This window comes from Heptranchias perlo, chromosome 37 (genome assembly GCF_035084215.1).
Source record: "Heptranchias perlo isolate sHepPer1 chromosome 37, sHepPer1.hap1, whole genome shotgun sequence".
Lineage (NCBI taxonomy): Eukaryota > Metazoa > Chordata > Chondrichthyes > Hexanchiformes > Hexanchidae > Heptranchias > Heptranchias perlo.
The window spans coordinates 18,436,803-18,459,181 of NC_090361.1; the positions used below are offsets into that span (position 1 = coordinate 18,436,803).

Sequence of the window (22,379 nt, forward strand, 5' to 3'; positions counted from 1 at the left end):
GGCTAATTTCCATGGCCAGGAGTCATGCCTTTGGTTCTGTTGCTGTATCAGGGTCTCAGCCTCTAGAGTTGTAGGGCCTGATTTTCTGTGGCTTGCATTGCCCTTCGTGTTGCTGTGGTTGCCGCAGCGGAAGGATGCTGGTATCTGGTCCCGTGCATGGGGTGGAGTAGTCTGTAGTGGGGGGAGATGCACTTAGTTGATGGGTTTTGTGCTGGGCTTCATTTCCTTCAGGGGAAGGAGCTGCTGTTGCTGGGAGAAGCCCTTCTGCAGTCGTCTCTGAATGTTGGGGATGGGATATCTATTCAACTCCTCAGCCATTGGGGTTCCTGATGATCTAGGTGGAGAGCAGATCAGCAACTTCATGGGGGTGGTGGAGGAGAGTCACTAGAGCCGGTGGTGGGATCCACTGAACTGATTGTGTTTCAGCAGTGACTAGTTAGAGAAGGAACTCAGCGAGCATCTGCAAGGGATGGGTTGGAGGGTAGAGTTGGTGCTTCCTGGATGAGGCACTCCTTGGGGGATTTGCCAGTATTTTGGTTGTTGAAAGGTACAAAGTCAGCTGTTGGGTTGACTGATCAGGCGGCAGTGGCTGGGGCAGAGTGTTGTGGGTTGCTGCTCGAGGCTTACGGGCACTTGCCCATTTGACGAGTTCTTCTGCAGCACCTGTGGGAAATTTGTGCATTTTCTATGTTTCTTTTCAGTTCTATTGGCATCAGAGCCCAGGGCTGTCCAAGCAGCTGCCTGGAACTCCCCTTCGATCTATTTTGGATGGGAACCTCGATTACTTGAGTCCGAGTTGTGGATGGGATAGGTCCCTTCTCTGCCGGGCTCCTCAGTGGCTGCTGTTATGTGTATCTGCCAGTATTTCCATATTTTGCAGATCTCCACGTCTGCTTTCTTCCTCTTCTGCCCCAAATATAGACACAAGGTGGCCCAAATTTCAATTGAATTGTCTCTCCTCCCCCTCTTCCCAACCCTCCCTCTGTGCTGACAGGTGGGTTATATTTGCCTTGACAGTGAGCACCTCCTGCATGTACCCAGAACCTCTCCAGACCCCTGGTTATGTCACTGTCTCTCTTCCCCTCCAGGGTTGGTTGTTACACGATTGCTGTTCTTGGTGATGTTGCACTATTACACTTTCAAAATTATTTTGAAAAGATAGGCAGGGAAGCAGAATTGATTTCTGGAGTGAGTGTTGTCGTGGGACTGTCACTAAGGTGTTGGACTCTTTTAGCACCAATACCATTCATTCTTTTTTCCCTTTCTTGTTTTTTCTGTCTGTCCTATTCCTGAAGGCGTTGACTCCTTGCTTGGGAATGATCCCAAAAGCACTGGTTGTCCTCTGATGCCTCTTCCAATTGCTATTGTTCATGCGCGAATGTTGACTGTGAATGTTGGCAGGCTATTGGAGAGGGGGGAGATTCACAACCTAGTCCGACCCTCTTCTGTTCTCTTCCCCACACCCAGTGCAGGGTGCGAATGCACTCTTACTGGTGTCTTAGCTGAGATTGGCTAACTTAGCATGGATTACAGGTCTTCCTGTGTGGTTCAGCTCCTCAGCAGATAACCTCACTGATCCATCTGCGAACTCTATTTTTGTACAAACTAGTTATGAACTGGGGAAGCCCTGGGTCTAGTTTAAATTGCAGGCTTTGAATGAGATCAAAAGAAACCAACCTTATTTGTTTTCCAGGCAATTCTAAGGTAGAATAAGAATGGAATTAGGTCATCAAAGAGTTGGAAGCCCATCTGTGTCGCTAACCTTTCTCTCCCTCATGGGTTTACCTTCAGGGACAAGTAACCAGGGCGCAGGAAGCCGAGGAGAACTACGTCATCAAGCGAGAGCTGGCTGTAGCAAAGCAGCAGTTCAACACAGCCAGTGAGAAACTAGAACAAGCACAGAGCACCATTCAGGAGCTGCAGGAGCTCAGGGTAAGGAAAGGCAGGCGTTGGACTGGATCCTTTCCACTGTCGCGTATCCAGTGGAGACTGACGCTGAGTGGGCCATGGTCAACAAGCGCTTAGTATAATCTGGCTGCTTTACAATGATCCCTTGCTTGGCTAATTTTCAGTAACATTTAAGGCTAAATGGAGGTGTTGCTATTATTCTTAACCAAGCTGAAAAGCTACCAAATGGTAGTTTGTCCCAGTGATTTTTGGTTCTTGTTCCCTGCCCCATGGATAGCTGAGTCACCATCGAGAGGTCATGATCTTCCTCACGAGAAGAGAAGGAAATCTAATGCCCAGTCATTTTAGCCTGCTCTTACACATCGTGTAGAAGGTACCTCGAGCAACAGTGGAAAGGGCCTGGGAATGGGTCGGTCACCTTCACCCTCTCATCCAGGAGCTGAGGCACAGAAATGCAATTTTTAAAATGGATGGCTTAAGTACTTCTAAGGAAAAGAATCCTGAGTTCTGTTATATCACTGAGTGATCCTGTATAGGTCTGAGCTCTCCAATCCATGAACTAATGTGTGTTTGCCTCTCATGTAGTGCTTGGCAGCTGGTTACTGAACTAATACAAATAACTGTTGTTACTGAAGAGTACAATCAGACTGAATAAATGTGGGATTGTTGGTTACTGGCAGGTAGCAATTAGTCTAATTCACTAAAAGCAAGCCAGCAGGTATCACTTGCATTAATCATATGCATGGACAGCTTTCTTTGGGTAGTCACATTCTAAGTGGCTTTTGGAGATACTTTTCCTACAATGATGTAGTGTGCTTTACAGATAATAAAACACTTTCTACTGAGCAAACATACAACAGTTGATTTCAAAATTAGCATTTCAGAGAAGAATAAACTAATGTGCAGTGTCCTTTCTCCTTGATGTCATTCCAGCAACTGAACTGGGTTGCTGCCTGCTGCTCTATATATGTTTTAATCTTTCAAATATAAAGAGTGATAGAGCTGAACGTATAACCCGATCCAGCTTCGCTCCTCACATTGTGTGAGCAAACTGAGCAAATGACACTTAGGAACATAGGAACAGGAGTAGGCCATTCAGCCCCTCGTGCCTGCTCTGCCATTTGATAAGATCATGGCTGATCTGTGATCTAGCTCCATATACCTGCCTTTGGCCCATATCCCTTAATACCTTTGGTTGCCAAAAAGCTAGGTGTCTCAGATTTAAATTCAGCAATTGATCTAGTATCAATTGCCGTTTGCGGAAGAGAGTTCCAAACTTCTACCACCCTTTGTGTGTAGAAATGTTTTCTAATCTCGCTCCTGAAAGGTCTGGCTCTAATTTTTAGACTGTGCCCCCTACTCCTAGAATCCCCAACCAGCGGAAATAGTTTCTCTCTATCCACCCTATCCGTTCCCCTTAATATCTTATAAACTTCGATCAGATCACCCCTTAACCTTCTAAACTCGAGAGAATACAACCCCAATTTGTGTAATCTCTCCTCGCAACTTAATCCTTGAAGTCCAGGTATCATTCTAGTAAACCTACGCTGCACTCCCTCCAAGGCCAATACGTCCTTCTGAAGGTGCGGTGCCCAGAACTGCTCACAGTACTCCAGGTGCAGTCTAACCAGGGTTTTGTATAGCTGCAGCATAACTTCTGCCCCCTTGTACTCCAGTCCTCTAGATATAAAGGCCAGCATTCCATTAGCCTTCTTGATTATTTTCTGCACCTGTTCATGACACTTCAATGATCTATGTACCTGAACCCCAAGTCCCTTTGGACATCCACTGTTTTAACTTTTTACCATTTAGAAAGTACCCTGTTCTATCCTTTTTTGATCCAAAGTGGATGACCTCACATTTGTCTACATTGAATTCCATCTGCCATAGTTTTGCCCATTCACCTAATCTATCAATATCTCTTTGTAATTTTATGTTTTCATCTACACTGCTTACAATGCCACCAATCTTTGTGTCATCGGCAAACTTAGATATGAGACTTTCTATGCCTTCATCTAAGTCGTTAATAAATATTGTGAATAATTGAGGCCCCACGACAGATCCCTGCGGGACTCCACTAGTCACATCCTGCCAATGTGAGTACCTTCCCATTATCCCTACTCTCTGTCGCCTTTCGCTCAGCCAACTTCCTAACCAAGTCTGTACTTTTCCCTCGATTCCATGGGCTTCTATCTTAGCTAACAGTCTCTTATGTGGGACCTTATCAAATGCCTTCTGGAAGTCTATATAAATAACATCCATTGACATTGCCCTGTCCACTACTCTAGTCACCTCTTCAAAAAATTCAATCTGGTTTGTCAGGCACGACCTACCTTTCACAAATCCATGCTGGCTCTCTCTGATTAACTGAAAATTCTCGGTGTTCAGTCACCCTATCCTTAATTATAGACTCCAGCATTTTCCCCACAACAGATGTTAGGCTAACTGGTCTATAATTCCCCGGTTTCCCCCTCCTTTCTTAAAAAGCGGAGGGACATGTGCTGAAGAAAGCAGCAGAGTCATGTGCTAAATGAACAGTATCCATCAAAGTGCGATGCACAGGTGTTCCCCGTCAGACGGTTTAACTGTGCACCAGTGCACGCACGATGGGGGCAAAACAACCTCGATCTAGTTAAACAGGTGCCAGGGCTCGTCCAGCATCTGCACTGAGAGATTTGTCAATTCAGATACAGGGAGAGATTAAATGTACCAGCAGCAGGCCCAAAAATGCAGCAGGCTGTTGTTGTGGTCAAATACTACTCTCTTCCGTGGGTCTTAATGAGTGTAGAGTAGTGTGTGGCCACAGCTTTCAAAATGTGCAGCAAGTTCCCAAATTCTGCCCATCGCAGCAGTTATCTGTCCTTTTATGATGTTTTTAGAAACTGGAATCAACAGGATGAGCACAAATACTCTTGATGCTGTAATTCTCTGAATAACCTAAAATTCATCGCAGCACGTTTGACACATCTGTGCTGCTCTCATGACCTGGTAGACCCCTCCCCGTACACTGTTACTTAAACTAACCCACAGCACTAACCCATTAAACTAATGTAGGTACTGTCAGCCACAGCAGAGGCATAACAGGAGTTTTTTGTCCTCCCGCTGCTCGTTTTGCTCCCCTCTCCCTCACACCACACCGAGTAACCTGGCCATTGACATGGAGTCTTGCTCTCATTCCTTTTTTAAAATAATAGTTGGTTGGAAATCTTTACAGGACTTGAAATTACAAATCTGATCCTGTAACAGTCTACTAGGTTGTGTTCAATGGCACCTCCTCTATTGATGCTATGTGGCAGGATAGAACTGAGAATAAGGATCTATTTTTGCCGCTTTTTATTCGTTCATGGGATGTGGGCATCGCTGGCGAGGCCGGCATTTATTGCCCATCCCTAATTGCCCTTGAGAAGGTGGTGGTGAGCCGCCTTCTTGAACCGCTGCAGTCCGTGTGGTGAAGGTTCTCCCACAGTGCTGTTAGGAAGGGAGTTCCAGGATTTTGACCCAGCGACGATGAAGGAACGGCGATATATTTCCAAGTCAGGATGGTGTGTGACTTGGAGGGGAACGTGCAGGTGGTGTTCCCTTTCACTGGTATCCTATATTACAAGCAGAAGTTTACTGCGGAACAAAAAGCATAAATTGACCACTGTGGAACGATGATGCATAGAAATGGTTTACAGGCTCTGGTCTTGGAGTTCAGATCGCATCTGAAAAAGTTTCAAGAGTTCAGTTTTTTTTTTGTAACCTGGACCTCTTGATTTAGATTATCGTATGTGTATGGTGAATATACACTTATTAAACACAATTATTTTTGAGGGATGTGGTTTGATACTGATTTTAGTCGTGGCCAAATCAATTCTGAAACCTCATAGTTCAGGTTCAGTTGGGCCAAAGCTACAGTTCTGGATGTTTGGTCTTAAAACGTAGAAAATAGATTAGTCAAATATCACACTGTTAACTAGGCAATAGTCAGTTGAGGGTAACTTAGTACCTGACACTCCTTGTAATCTGACTGATCTGCAACTTTTGCAAAGAAAGTTTTGAGATTTCATTTTATAAACTTTTTTCCCCTTTGATGGATAATTATACTATGTGAAGCACGAGCATTATGCCCTTGGGACAGCTTGCCCAGGGGCTGGCAGCCTCGGGATTGTTTACCCTGGCAGTAGGCTTGTTTTAATATTTTTTTAAAAATCTGATGACTAAGATTTATGGATCCAGTTAGCCCCATAGCCCCAATTCTGAAGCTGTTGAGGAGCTGTATCTCGGTGTTGCATTGCAGGTATATGTGCGATGCTGCAGTGTGCTTTATATTGGTGATTCATGAGGCCTTCCACCTCGGGCAGGGAATCTCTCCACCTGCAACTACAGAAGGTCAGGTGTAGAACTTGCTCTGCTCACTTTCTCTAATTTTGAGCCTAGAAAAACACACTTATTTGAATTTGTTATTGACTCTTTATACTGTTATCAAAAAAAATAAGCTTTCAACTAAAATTGTACTTTCCAGTATGGGACCTCGAGTGCTTAGAATCGTGGAAGGTTACAGCACGGAAGGGGGCCATTCGGCCCATCAAGTCTGCGCCGGCTCTATGCAAGAGCAATCCAGCTAGCCCCACTCCCCTGCCCTATCCCCATAGCCCTGCACATTTTTTTTGTTTCAAGTACTTATCCAGTTCCCTTTTGAAGGCCATGATTGAATCTGCCTCCACCACCCCCTCGGGCAGTGCATTCTAGATCCTAACCACTCGCTGTTTTTTTTTTTAAAAAAAGTTTTTCCTCATATCACCTTTGGTTCTTTTGCCAATCACCTTAAATCTATGCCCTCTGGTTCTTGACCCTTCCGCCAATGGGAACAGTTTCTCTCTATCCACTCTGTCTCGACCCATCATGATTTTGAACACCTCTATCAAATCTCCTCTCAACCTTCTCTGTTCCAAGGATAACAATCCCAGCCTCTGCAGTCTATCCATGTAATTTAAGTCCCCCATCCCTGGAATCATTCTAGTAAATCTCTTCTGCACCTCTTCTGCCTTCACATCCTTCCTAAAGTGCGGTGTCCAGAACTGGACACAATACTCCAGTTGTGGCCAAACCAGTGTTTTATAAAGGTTCATCATGACTTCTTTGCTTTTGTATTCTATGCCTCTATTTATAAAGCCCTGCCACCTTCAATGATTTATGCACCTACACCCCCAGATCCCTCTCTTCCTTCACCCCTTTTAGAATTGTGCCCTCTAGTTTATATTGCCTCTCCTCATTTTTCCTACCGAAATGCATCACCCCGCATTTTTCCACGTTAAACTTAATCTGCCACGTGTCCGCCCATGCCACCAGTGTGTCTATATCCTCTTGAAGCCTATCGCTATCGACTCCTCACTGTTCACTACCCTTCCAAGTTTTGTGTCAGCCGCAAATTTTGAAATTGTGCCCTGTACTCCCAAGTCCAAGTCATTTAATATATATCAAGAAAAGCAGTGGTCCCAGCACTGACCCCTGAGGAACACCACTTCTAGTACTTTAACTTGGGCTGAATGAGCCTCCTTACCTGGGCTATGGGGGATCCTTAAACAACACAGGGCAACATGGGTCAGAATGCTTTGTTGCACAGTCTTTCAAATTCTTTGTCCTGAATATATTTCCAATCTTGGAGAAGATGACTACTCTGACCTCTTATTTTTGCCATCTTGTGTATTAAATATTGAAGCATTGAGCAGAGATGAGTGGGGATGAAATAATGGACAGAACAGGGCCATTGCTGAGTGAGTTGGCTGCTTTAAATGGCCTTTTCTCATTTTTGCATTCACTGCCTTTCTGAATGATGTGATTGCTAAGTATCTGCTCGTGACAGTGATGAGCTTGTAGAAGTAACAGTTCTGAGCACTGCTGCCAGCAGCTAATAAACAGTATGACATGATCCATTGAATATTCACATTTAAAATACTCAATGTACGGGACACAGGCTGATGCTACTCTTCAGCCTCCCATGACATTAGTTTCCTTTCCACAAAGGAGACTGACTGAGCAAATAGAAAACTCACAAAAGGCTTTTGGTCACTTTTGAGAGAGGAAGTAAACATTGTGGTGCACGTATTAATTCTCCTGTCTGCCCTGCCACTGTTGCTGCCTACTTTTAAAATCAAACTGCAATTATTTTTTTAAAATGTGTTTTATGATTAAACCAGTAGGATAGTTCTCACAGAACAAACTACTTTTTTCTCTTCCCCCACCCTCCTCATTGCTGGAGCAGAGAGCAAAATCTTCTCACTCACCCAGCTCACACTTTCACAACTCCTCTCAAACAAACGCTGAGACCTACGAGACTTGGAAGACTCGAGATTCAACATGTTCAACAATGCACAGCAACAGTCAACAAAGCCAATGGAAAGTTAACCACATTCTATGTTCCTACATAGCTGAAATAGTATGACAAGTGGAGGAAATCATAGCCAAATTGTTGTCTGGTCACTTGTGTTCTGGTCAACTGTAACTGTCCATTTCTGGTCAGAGACATTGAAGTGTTGGATGCCATGCAGATAAGAAGCAGAAGGCTAACTCCTAGTGTCATGGGCCTGAGGTAAAAGGAAAGCCTGGAGAAACTTGGACTATTCAGCCTGAAACAGAGATGTCTGGGAGATGATCTTAGAGAGGGATATAGTATAAAATAAAAACAGAAAATGCTGGAGAAGCTCATCAAGTCAGGTAGCATCTATGGAGAAAGAAACAGTTAATGTTTCAGGTCAATGATCCTTTGTCAGAACTGGAAAAAGTTGAAGATTAAGCAGCTTTTAAGCAGGGAAAGAGGGGAGGGCAGGAAAGAATAAAAGGGAAGGTCTCTGATTGGTGGGGGCAGGAGTGATTAAATGACCAAAGGGATGATGGGACAAGGCAAGGAGGGTGGTGATGGGACAAGTAAAGAAACGGAAGATTGGTCTAGAGGAGCTGTAAATGGCAACATCAGAACCATTACCAGCACCTGCTGAACAAAAGATGGGGAGCAGTGGTTATGATCTGAAGTTATTGAAATCAATGCTGAGTCCAGAAGGTTGGAAGGTTCTGGGAGGGAGGGGAAGGGGTGAGGGCAGAAGTACAGGAAATAGGATGGACACAGTCAAGGGCCCTGTCAATTACAGTGGAGGGGAATCCTCAGTTGAGGAAAAAGGAAGACATATCGGAAGCACTGGTGTGGAAGGTGGCATAGTCAGAACAGATGAGACTGAGAAACTGGGAGAAGGGAAATAGGGTCCTTACACTTCCTTCCACCCCGCTTCCTGTAATCATGGTAGCTGTGGGAGTCAGTGGGCTTGCTTATTGGTCGACAACCTATCCCCAGAAATGGAGGTAGAGAAGTCGAGGAAGGGAAGAGTTGGAGATGGACCATGCGAAGGCGAGGGAAGGGTGAAAATTGGAAGCAAAGTTGATGAAATTTTGTAGTTCGGGGTGAGAGCCGGAAACTGCACCGATACAGTCTTCAATGTACGGGAAAAAGAGGTGAGGGAGGGGACCTGAGTAGGACTGGAACAAGGAATGTTCCACGTATCCCACAAAAAGGCAGTCTTAGCTGGGACCCACATGGGTTCCCATAGCGATACCTTTTACTTGGAGGAAGTGAGTGGAGTCAAAGGAGAAGTTGTTCAACGTAAGAACAAGTTCAGCCAGGCGGAAGAGGTGGATGGGAACTTCCAGGTGTCAAGGACCGCAAGGTTCAACAACTCTAGGATACAAATGCCCCTCTTGATCATTTTTCCCTTTCACTTTCCTCTGAAACCATCCCTCCCTCCAATCTCACCATCCTCTCTGACCCCAAACGATCAGTCCTCAGCAAAGGCCTTAGTTAGCTTCATCCCCTTATGCCCTCACCTCAATGAATTTCGAGCTCCACACGATGCTGAGCTCTTCTGCCTTTGCCTCCGCAACCACTTCTTTGGCCAGGACTCTTCCCTCTGCACAGCGGACTCTTCTGTCTTCAGAATTCTCGTTCCACCTGGACCCCTCCCTCTGGCCTCTTACCTTCTCTTGATCTTTTCATTGGGAACTGCCGGTGTGACATCGGCCATCTCAATTTCTCTACTCCCCTCACTCGCTCTAACCACCTCCCTCTGAACTCTCAGCACTCCGTTCTCTCAGGTCCAACCCTGACATTGTCATTAAACCTGCTGACAAGGGCGGCGCTGTTGTGTTGAACAGACTTCTACCTTGCGGAGGCTGAACGCCAACTCTCCGACACCTCCCCCTACCTTCACCTGGACCATGACCCCACTGCCGAACATCAAGTCGTTGTTTTCTGGACCATCACTGACCTCCTATCGAGATCCCCCAACCCCGCACAGCCCGCTTCTATCTCTTTCCCAAGATCCACAAACAGGACTGCCCTGGGAGACCCATCATTTCAGCCTGTTCTTGCCCCACAAAACTTATTTTTACCTATCTCAACTTTTTTTCCCCCCTTGTCCAATCTCTTCCAACCTACATCTGCGACTTTAAAAGTTTCCGGTTCCCTGGCCCTAACCGTCTCCTTTTCACTGGACGTCCAGTCCCTCTACATCTTCATCCCCCACCAGGACGGCCTGCAGTCCCTCTGCTTCTTCCTTGAACGGCGGCCCAACCAGTCCCCATCCACCACCACCCTCCTCCGCCTGGCTGAACTGGTTGATACATTGAACAACTTCTCCTTTGATTCCACTCACTTCCTCCAAATAAAAGGTGTCACTATGGGAACCCATGTGGGAACATTCCTTCTTCCAGTCCTACTCAGGTCCCCTCCATCATCTCTTTCCAGTACATTGATGACTGTATCGGTGCTGTTTCCTGCACCCGTCCCGAACTGCAATATTTCATCAACTTTGCTTTCAATTTCCACCCTTCCCTTCCCTTCACATGGTCCATCTCTGACTCTTCCCTTCCTCGACTTCTCTATCTCTATTTATTTCTGGGGATAGGCAGTCAACCAATATCTATTATAAGCCAACTGCTACCTTGATTACACTTCCTCCCACCCCGCTTCCTGTAAGGACTCTATTCCCTTCTCCCAGTTTCTCTGTCTCCGTTGCATTTGCTCTGACGTTACCACCTTCCACTCCAGTGCTTCCGATATGTCTTCCTTTTTCCTCGACCGAGGATTCCCCTCCACTGTAATTGACAGGGCCCTCGATCGTGTCCGTCCTATTTCCCATACTTCTGCCCTCACCCCTTCCCCTCCCTCCCCGAACCATCATAGGATCCCCGTTGTCTTCACCTTCCACCCCACCAGCCTCCACATTCAATGTATCATTCTCCGCCACCTCCAGCGCGATCCCACCACCAAACACATCTTTCCCTCCCCTTTCAGCATTTCGGAGGGATCGTTCCCCCCCCCCCCCCCCCCCCCCCCCGCGACACCCTGGTCCAGTCTTTCATCACCCCCAATACCCACTCTCCTCCCGTGCGAGCGCAGGAGATTCAACACCTGCTCCTTTCACCTCCTCCCTTCTCACCATCCAGGGCCCCAAGAACTCCTTCCAGGTGAAAGTGATTTACTAGTACTTCTTTCAATTTAGTGTACTGTATCCGCCGCTCACAATGCGGTCTCCTCTACATTGGGGAGACCAAATGCAGATTGGGTGACCGCTTTGCTGATCACCTCCACTCAGACCGCAAGCGTGACCCTGACCTGCCGGTCGCTTGCCATTTTAATTCCTCGTTCCACTCCCGCGCTGAACTCTTTTGTCCTTTGCCTCCTACACTGTACCAATGAAGCTCAACAGACGCTCGAGGAACAGCACCTCATCTTTCGATCAAGCACTTTACGACCTTCCGGACTCAACATTGATTTCAATAACTTCAGATCAGAACCACTGCTTCCATTTTTTTCGGACAGCAAGTGCTGGTAATGGTTCTGATGTTGCCATTTACAGTTCCTCTAGACCCATCCTTTGTTTCTTGTCCCATTACCACCCTCCTTGCCTTGCACCATCGTCCCTTTTGTCATTTAATCAATCCTGCCCTCCACCTTCCTTTTGCTTTTTCCTACTTCTCCCTCCGCCCCCTCACCTTTGGCTCTTTACTTGCTTAAAAACTGTTTAATCTTCAACTTTTTCCAGTTCTGACAAAGGGTCATCGACCTGAATCGTTAACTGTTTCTTTCTCCACAGATGCTGCCTGACTCGCTGAGTATTCCCAGCGTTTTCTGTTTTTACTTTCAATTTCCAGCATCCGCAATATTTTGCTCTTGCTTGCGATATAGTTCAGGGACTGTCTGGTAGGCGATCTTATAGAGGGATATAATATTATTCAGGGAATGGAAAAGGTAAATCTGGAATATTACTTTAACTCATGAGTAGGGCAAGGGGACAGAGATTTAAACTAGTAAAAGGTAATTTTGGATTGGTATCAGAGTTCTCACGAAGTGATCAATATATGGAATAGACTCCCAGGAAGAACAATGGAGATGAAAACTCTGGAATCTTTAAGAATCAATTAGATACCAAAATGGAGATTGTAGAATCTCTCTGGATGGATAAAGTAATGAACACTGGTCAAATGACTTTCCTAATCCATAACTATTGAGTGATCGATTAGTTCCTTGAGCGTCACATAGCTTCAATCCACAAAGGATTAGACTCCAGTGCCAGGAACCCTTTTCTTTCCCGTTCAAACACTGAAACAATTGTTTTAATGGTTCATTCACCAAAACACTCGGATCTCTTTCCTGCTCTGCACGTTATTGTAAAACATATAAAAGATGTGATAACAGAACACTTGCAAGGCATTAATGGGATTGGACAAAGTCAGCATGGGTTTATGAAAGGGAAATCATGCTTAACAAATCTACTGGAGTTTTTTGAGGGTTAACTGGTAGAATAGATAGGGGAGAACCAGTGGATGTGGTGTACTTGGATTTTCAGAAGGCTTTTGATAAGGTCCCACACAAGAGGTTAGTGTGCAAAATTAAAGCATATGGGATTGGGGGAATATACTGGCATGGATTGAGAATTGGTTGACAGACAGGAAACAGAGTAGGAATAAACAGGTCTGTTTCCAGTTGGCAGGCAGTGACTAGTGGGGTACCGCAGGGATCAGTGCTTGGGCCCCAGCTATTCACAATATACATCAATGATTTGGATGAGGGAACTAAATGGAACATTTCCAAGTTTGCAGATGACACAAAGCTGGGGTGGAATGTGAGCTGTGAGCAAAGAAGCTCCAATGTGATTTAGACAAATTGGGTGAGTGGGCAAGAACATGGCGGATGCAGTATAACGTGGATAAATGTGAGGTTATCCACTTTGGTTGTAAAAACAGAAAGGCAGATTATTATCTGAATGGTGATAGATTGGGAAAAGGGGAGGTGCAACGAGACCTGGATGTCCTTGAACACCAGTCGCTGAAAGTGAGCATTCAGGTGCAGCAAGCAGTTAGGAAGGCGAATGGTATGTTGGCCTTCATTGCAAGAGGATTTGAGTACAGGGGCAGGGATGTCTTACTGCAGTTATACAGGGCCTTGGTGAGACCACATCTGGAGTAATGTGTGCAGTTTTGGTCTCCTTATCTGAGGAAGGATGTCCTTGCCATGGAGGGAGTGCAACAAAGGTTTACCAGACTGATTCCTGGGATGGCAGGACTGACTTATGAGGAGAGATTGGGTCGACGAGGCCTATGTTCACTAGAGTTTAGAAGAATGAGAAGTGATCTCATCAAAATATATAAAATTCTAACAGGACTAGACAGACTAGATGCAGGGAGGATGTTCCCGATGGCTGGTGAGTCCAGAACCAGAGGTCACAGTCTCAGGATACGGGGTATGCCATTTAGAACCGAGATGAGGAGAAATTTCTTCACTCAGGGTGGTGAACCTGTGGAATTCTCCACCAGAGAAGGCAGTGGAGGCCAAGTCATTAGATGTATTCAAGAAGGAGATAGATATATTTCTTAATGCTAAAGGGATCATGGGATATGGGGGAAAAAGCGGGAATAGGGTACTGAGTTAGACGATCAGCCATGATCATTTTGAATGGTGGAGCAGGGCCGAATGGCCTACTCTTGCTCCTATTTTCTATGTTTCTATACTTCGAATTGTCACTTCTTGTTCTTAGTCTCGTGACTTTACACTTGTCAGTGTTGAACTCCATCTACCACCGCTCTGCCCATTGACCTAGGCTGCCCCAATCCTTTTATATTACTGCACTGGGCTCTGGTGCTTAGCGATGATTGGGCTCCAGCATCTTGGGTACTGGCATCTTGCATTGTGTGTTATCTTTAGAAGCTGCTGTGGTTTGAAATAGTTCTTCATGACAGTGATTGTAAAATACTATCTGTTCGCAATGGGATTTAATAAGGGAACTGAGTTTCAGTGCTGAAGCAAATCGGGAGCCTTGAATATAATGGTAAAAAGATACCTGAGATGTAAGCTGTAAGAGAGAGCCTGACTTCTGAACTGCTTCACAATTGCTGTGATATAATCTTTTTATTCAGCAGTACTCAAAGAAGTTATATTTATATGCTGCCATTCACGTCCTCAGCCAATGAATTACTTTTGAAGTCAGTCACTTCTTATGTTGGCAAAAATAGCAGCCAATTTGCAAAGTCCCACCAACATCTCGAGATAAATGACCAGATAATCTGTTTTGATACTGGTCGGCCAGGACACTGGGAGAATTCCCCTGCTCTTTGAATAGTGCCGTGGGATCTATTATGTCCATCTGGACTGGTGCAGAAAGATGGAGCCTTGGTTTAATGCCTCATTCGAAAGATGGCACCTCTGACAGTGCAACAACTGCACTGAAGCGTTAGTATTCTCGTCTGTAGCAGTGATTGAAGCCACACCTTCTGAATCACCAGAGCGCCATTAGCTGAGTTTTATTGTGATTGTACGCTGATGGTGGTAGCTGTTGCACTCTGGCATTGACATTCATACTGAAGGATTAACTGGCTTGGCAATTGGAGAAACTTGTAGTTATTCTTTTCACTTCAGTCATTTTGTTGCTTTTCCAATAAAAACACCTGAGCTGCCTAATCCCCGAACATTTCAGGTACCGAACTATAGGGCTAGATATTCCATCTGTGGCTTTTAAGAAATATCCACTGACGACTTCATACTTCTGGTGTATAGGGAGTAAGTTCTGCTCATATTTCTGAACTGCATAAAGGGACCCAAAGACGAGAATACAGTTTATCATAGAATCATGAAAAAGAAGGCAGTCATTCGTCCCATCGTGCCTAGTTCCACATTAGAGTTTTCTGCTCCCATCCCATTTCCCTGTTTGTTCCCTGTACCCTTTAACATTTTTCCTCCATGTTCTATATTTCTTAAATGTTCGGATTGACTCAATTTCAATACCTCCTTGTAATGTTTCCAAGTTCTAATAATCCTCCAAGAAAAAATTGTTCTAACCTCTCCTTTTCTTGCGGGTACAAATCATAAGCCCATGCCTCCTTGTTACTGATTTGCCAGCCAGAGGAAACATTCTTTCAATTTTTGCCTTCAAACTATTTCATAATTTTGAGCACCACTCCCTCCTTTGTCATCCCTTTCCAATCCCTCCATAGCTTCCCCACCATACTGTAGCGACTACCTCCTGCCTTGCGCTCTTGCACGTACTCTCCACTCCTTTGACGCTGGTCTCTCCTTATCCTCTGCTCCAGCACAGGTGAGCACTTCAGCCGATGCACCCCTGTGCACTGATCTCTCTGCCTTGTTGTCTCCTTGTCTCATTCAAAAAACCTTCTCAGATCCCTTCTTTGCCTCTTACTCTGTGTCCTGGATGTAAAGTGCTTTGAGACATACTCCCGTCAGTGAGGACTGAGGCCAGTTGCTACTTTCACTCTCCTTGTTTACGGTGTGGGGCTGTGGGTGGACTTTCCTTCACTGTCTGTCAATCAATCCACATGCAATTGAAGATTTTATTTCCTTTACATTTGTTTGAAGGACGATTTGATAGTTATGAAAATCCATGTATCCTCCAAGAAGTTTACCAAACAAACCTGGTGCCATGCACTGCTTATAAACAGTGTGAAGGATTTAAACGTTTCTGCTTGGTGTTTCTCGATCAAACTCTCATGTAGATGGGTAACAATGAGCCAGATTTTGCTGTCAAAATAATGGTGAGGCTAATGGCGCTCGCTGTTACTTACGCGCAAATGGTACATTAACTTAAGGTGAGGGCCAGATACGTGGTTAAACGCTGTCCGAGTTGCACTGCTCCACCGTTAGCTTCGAAAACAGCATCTCGCTGTCCGCCTCACCATTGAAATGCTTTGGTGTGAAGTTGCTGTATTTGTGCAGTAGATACGAACTAAACTCGTCTGAGAGTTGTCATTTCAAGTCTAGGTATCCTTTTAACGACGTGATAAGTGTTAATTACTGCTAATCAACCCCTCTGGCACTGAAAATTAACTTAGAAGTATGGAGTTTCATTCCGTCAGGTTTTAATTGCTGGAGATTTAAAAAATGTAAATTTTTTATTTTTTTTTAACCTTTCCTTTGTCTCTTTCTCTCTCAATCCAGTCTTTTTTTTCCCTCTCTTTATGTACCTGATTTGACATCGAATTCACCCACTCTAATTTATGCTTCCTTCTCAGTCCTTGCACTGTTAATTTCACAATTCTTCAATCTGAACAGTTGCTTGCCCTGTTCACTCGCTCGGGTCCCAGAGGTCCTGTTTCACTCACTGCAACATTATCAGCTCGCACTTTCAGCAACTTGCCACACAAACATTTAAAAACCTAATCATGTGTGGGGAAGTCTAACTAACGGCAGATGCCATCTAGATGCCCTGAAGCAAAATTTGGCCCAATATAGTTAATGTCGTGAGTGAGTTGTTTGCACTACTGTGATTGAGAGATGGTCAATAGACTTTTGTGGTGGGAAGGGAAGTAACTGGATAAGCCTGGCACTTGGGATGAGGCGTCTGATGCTGGTGTCCTTGGGGGGGTGAGAAGCTGGAGAGGCTGGTGTTTGTCTAACATCCTACATGGTCTGAGTCCAATGATTTTCTGCTGTCTTTCTGCACATACATTTGCTGCACCATGCTACATTCTGTACAATGTGAAGCACGAGTTGAATTTGCTGCATCACCAGCCAGCACTTTGTTTTTCAGGCAAACCCGGTGCTGACATGAATAAGGCCTCCTGGTTTGAGAACCAGCTGGGTAAAAGCTTCAGTAAAAGGCAGTTTATCAGATAAAAAGGAGCTGTGAAAATGTCAGTAGGCAAATTCGTAGCAGAGCTTGTGGTTGTCAGCCATTGTAACACCAACCTTTTACTCAGATTGGGTGGAGTGGGTGAGATTTTTTTTAAAAATAAACTGCTTTTGCAGCTGAAATACTGTCAGAAATCTCGAAGAGCTGCATTTCGTGCAGCTTCAAAATTGCCAACCTTTCGACTGATGAATTTTTGTCCTGTAGTCTTTGTAAACCTGACTAAGTTTCTGATTTAAATCTTTTATTTATATGTTCCTTTATTCCCATTAACTGCTGGGCTCATAAGTGGCAAGTAACATTCGTGCCAGTTAAGTGCCAGGCAATGACCATCTCCAACAAGAGAGAGTCTAACCACCTCCCCATGACATTCAACGGCATTACCATCGCCGAATCCCCCACCATCAACATCCTGGGGGTCACCATTGACCAGAAACTTAACTGGACCAACCATATAAATACTGTGGCTACAAGAGCAGGTCAGAGGCTGGGTATTCTGCGGCGAGTGACTCACCTCCTGACTCCACAAAACCTTTCCACCATCTACAAGGCACAAGTCAGGAGTGTGATGGAATATTCTCCACTTGCCTGGATGAGTGCAGCTCCAACAACACTCAAGAAGCTCGACACCATCCAAGATAAAGCAGCCCGCTTGATTGGCACCCCATCCACCACCCGAAACGTTCACTCCCTTCACCACCGGCGCACAGTGGCTGCAGTGTGCACCATCCACAGGATGCACTGCAGCAACTCGCCAAGGCTTCTTCGACAGCACCTCCCAAACCCGCGACCTCTACCACCTAGAAGGACAAGAGCAGCAGGCGCATGGGAACAACACCACCTGCACGTTCCCCTCCAAGTCACACACCATCCCGACTTGGAAATATATCGCCGTTCCTTCATTGTCGCTGGGTCAAAATCCTGGAACTCCCTTCCTAACAGCACTGTGGGAGAACCTTCACCACACGGACTGCAGCGGTTCAAGAAGGCGGCTCACCACCACCTTCTCGAGGGCAATTAGGGATGGGCAATAAATGCCGGCCTCGCCAGCGACGCCCACATCCAGTGAACGAATTTTTTTTTAAAAATTGGGCTGTGATCTGTTCCCATTGCTGCAACAAAAGATGTGATTAGAGCAGATTTTGCTTTTTTTGAAAAGGATAAATTTCTTGCACGTTGTCTAACAAGGAACTAAATGGTCAGGAGGTGCCTCCTTCTTCTTCTCCTCCTCCCCTCCCCCCGAAATTGGAGCTGAGTTTCCAGTTTCAGTGCCATTACTTATGCCAAGCACTACCCCGATACCGTCTCATGGAGGAGGGAGAAATTGGTGAGTGTTTTCCTTCGACAGTCGCTGTATGTCTGGGACAGAGTGGCTTTGGCACAGTTAGCTACAGACACATTTTCTGTGGTCAGCAGCTCACTCCCACCTTGTGATTAGTGCCGTGCCCACTGGGGAAATTTTCATCCTCCATGTTGCAGGTTGAAGGAGCGTGTGTGTGCTGTGCTGCCCGTATTCAGTACTGCAAGAATAACTCTGAGTGGACTGCAGAATGTTTCCACTGAGTAACCTAAAATATTGTCGTCATGGTAAACATTTAAAAAGAAAGCAGCCCATGAATGTTAAAAATCTGAAATAAAACAGAAAATGTTACAACTACACAGCATCTGAAAAGATTGATTAAAATTTCAGATTATAGCCCTTCGCTGTACCTAGTCCTGGCAAAGGGTCTCCAATGCAAAACACTAATCGTCCCCTCGTCTTTCAGATGCAGACGGCCCTGCTGTTTGTTCTCAGCATTTTCAATGATCTTCATCCCAGATCCACCAATCCATCCTCCAGTCAACAACCAATCTCCTTCAAAACTAATGTTATCATCTCCCTCCTCAAATAACCCAACCTTCTCTTCTCTCCAGCTACTGCTCTATTCCCAGCAATCCCTTTCTTTGCATTCTTGACTTGCAAATATGCCCTGACCACTCCTTGTTCAGAGCCCTCCAATCTAGCTTTCACCCTCCCCACAGTACTAAGACTGCACTGGTCAAAGTGACAGGAGGTCTAGAGTGACTGACTGTGCCTCTGGTGAACTCTGTTGTTTTTGATCATTGACACTCTGTCCTCAAGCTTCTCTCCTCTGCAGTCCATGGCACTGCTCTCTCCTGGTTTGTCTTCATGCCTGTCGTCTCCACAATGGCTTCTCTGCTAATAATGTCAACTCTGGTGAACTGCAGGGTTCCATCCTTGTTCCCCTCCTCTTCGTCTGTGCTATCCCTTGATGAAATCCAAGAGTTTCCATAAATATGATGGTGCAGAGCTCCAGCTCTCTACCTTCATTGATCCAAAGGCTATCACAGCACTCTCCAACTCTTCTGTCCAATATTAAGATCTGGATAAGCCAATATTTCTTACAGCCTATTTTTGCCAAAACTGAACCACCACCTGGTTACTTCCAGCACCTGTGCACCTCCAGGATGTGATTCCAACTTCCCTGCCTAAGTTGGGAGTTATGGACCCTCCCTCCCACGTCCTGACGCATTCCTCCCTCATCCCTCCACCTCAACGCCTCGCTCTGCCTCGTCATCTCTCTCTTGCATCCCGCCACCTTGACGCCTCCCTCCATGCTTTCAAATATTCAGCCAAACTCCTGTAAACTGAATCATCTGCCCCTTCCCCCCACGTTTCACTTTGCCTCCTGCTCGGCACCTGTTTTATCTCCTCAATGAAAAGTGATTTCAGAGCTTTCCTGTAGATGAGGAGTGCTAGAACTGGGTTTTAGCTAATTGGGTTAAGCAAAGGCAGGCTCTGCTGAACTTGGACTTTGCTCCATTGAGGCATGAAACCTGTTCATTGTAACCTACACGTTGTGGCTTACTGTCTTGATGTGTGATTAATGCTGTTGGATATCATTTATTCAAACCTGCGGTGTGCTGGGAGCCATTTACCGCTTTTATCACGGGTGGAGGTAAGAAGGGAAGCTAGCTACTCTTACTATTGCTGAATCTGCCTGAGCCGTGACTGGCACCTACCAGCTCCTCGAGCTCTCGTGCAGCTTGTCCTGCTGTGTGATATTGGCTCCCTGTTGTGATGGACATGTAACCCATTCAGTGCATAGGAGCTGAGAGGAGCCATGCAGTACCAGATGCATGTGAATTGTATTATTCCTACTAGTTTATGCTTTCCACTAAACTGGTGGCAGCACTGAGGCGCACTGCACCGAGGCACAATGCACCTTGCAGAAGGAAATAGTCGAGAACACATCAACTGACTCGTTTTCTCAACAGATGCTGCCTGACCTACTGAGTGTCTCCAGTGTTTTATGTTTTTGTTCAAGGTTTTCAGCATCTACAGCATTTGCTTTTTGTTCAGAAGTAGTAGGCCTTAACCCATTGTACACCCTGTTGGTGAATGTTTTAAGCTTCAGTGTTTAAGAACTACATTTACAGCCCTCCAGAGTGCATCTACCTTGGGAGCTCGATACACAGCTCGGGTGCCTCTAAAGGAGAGATGTGTTGGCGAATACGAATTGCCAGATAAGTGATCTCTTGATAGTTGGATTCTGGACTTCTACAGGTTCCTAACAACCAAGCACAGATTTAACTGTCTTAGTATCCCAGCACTAACATACAGAGCAGACACATGGGCTCCTACAGTTTATGGCTAATCAGGACCGGATACCTTTGACCAATGGCTCCTCCGATAAATACTTGGGGTCCGCTGATACAGCTACATCAGGAACGCGGAGATCAGAAGGTGCACAGCACAATCCACTGTCTCCGTACCATCAGTCTCCGATTTCAACCATTTGGGCATGTCGTCCGGTCAGATGGGAACTTTGATGTGAAGAGAGCCCTGTCGGCATCCCAATCGAGGCTCACTCCTCGAGGCACAGACCTCGAGGCCGACAGAGGATCCACGCAGTCATGCAGGACCTAAAAAAGCTCAACTTGGCCTTCCACTCTGCATGGTTCCACGCACAAGACAGAAGGCTGGAAGCATTGCGCACACACTGTCAAGCTCCCATTGGTGGAGTAGGCCATCATTAGTAGTAGAGTTCAGGACAAGTGGTGTCTGCAACTCAGCTGCATACTGTTACTAAATATTTGCTGTTGCAATGAGTGCCTGCCTGCCTCCCCCCCCCCCCCCCCCCAAAAAAAAAAGTTATCAATTACTGCAATTGGCTAGCCTTAAAAAGTGGGGAAGTGGAACATTTAATTTTACCTCTGGTCTTTGTAGCTGTTGACAGGCTCTTCACATCCTGTAATAATCCACATTGTCACCAATGCAGTCAGCAGGCATCGTACATAGTCCATCAAAGTAACTTTGTGGAGCTAAGGAGAAACTTTCAAGGAAGGGCCAACGTGGTAGCATTCTCTGAAATACTATTGGCATCTGGAATAGGGAGGTAGGCTAGGATAACACATGGTGTAGGGAGCAAGGATTTACATTTCTCGGGACTCTGGAGCCTTCTGGGGAACAACAAAAAGGCTTTCTATTGGCACATCCATGGTAACACTGGTCAAGGTAGGGGTAAGGCCGCTGTCATGTTTCAGCATTTTTAGCTTTTTTGTCTTCGCAGAAAGGTTTTGGGATTGAGTTAAGTTTAAGTGTTCTGTTTTAAAGCAAAAATGCATTCATACAGGTTTAAAAGAGAGGCTACAGGCAGCAATTGTTTATTAAAGCCAGACAAGCCAAACTAGCTTGGGGGATGTCACGACTGAGCCTTTAACAAACTGATACATGGAAGATGTATTGTTTGCTCCCAGACCCACGAGCCAGGGACAGTAAGAAATTCACCATCTCATCTCAGCTGGCCAACTAATATTCATATGATGATTCTATTCATGTGGGCACTGCATGCAGAAAATATAGTCGAGAGAGGGGATAGTCAGTTTAATTGACAGGCCTGCTGCAAATCTCTTCAGGGATGGTGTCAGACACCCCACCTCTGCTTCCATGGATCCGAATTAACAGGAAAAGGGGAGCACAGAGGCAGGCAGATTTCAAATAAAGGATTGTGAGACACAGATCTTGGCCTGGAGCTGGAAGTTATAATGCAGAAGGCCAGTTTTGCAGTTAGAAACAGTCTAAAAGAAAGTTTTGTTAAAATCGAGTAAATCGGCACATGACCGGGTACTGGATTTATTTATTTTCCCATCTTTTTAAGGATGAGAGTGAGTTAAGTAGAATTTGCTGACTCTGAAATAATGCAGTTTAACGATTCATATTTGGTCTTGTCTTGCAAAGTGTTTCAGTTCAGTTTCCATTAGAGGGGCCCATTGTTACAGCCTGGGTTACAATATCGTATA

The 22,379-nt window shown here is 45.5% G+C and overlaps 1 protein-coding gene across 5 annotated transcripts in view; it reads left to right on the forward strand.

Annotated features, from left to right (window-relative positions):
* The window catches only part of LOC137304550 (EVI5-like protein), a 406,109-nt gene that overhangs the window by 214,336 nt on the left and 169,394 nt on the right, over window positions 1-22,379 (forward strand). For 3 of the 5 annotated variants that reach the window (XM_067973199.1, XM_067973201.1, XM_067973200.1), the window contains one exon: window positions 1,792-1,932. The exons of the other annotated variants lie outside the window; for them this stretch is intronic. In XM_067973199.1, the coding sequence (XP_067829300.1) occupies window positions 1,792-1,932 (141 nt within the window). The remainder of the gene's footprint in view (window positions 1-1,791; window positions 1,933-22,379) is intronic. 5 annotated transcript variants of the gene reach the window in all.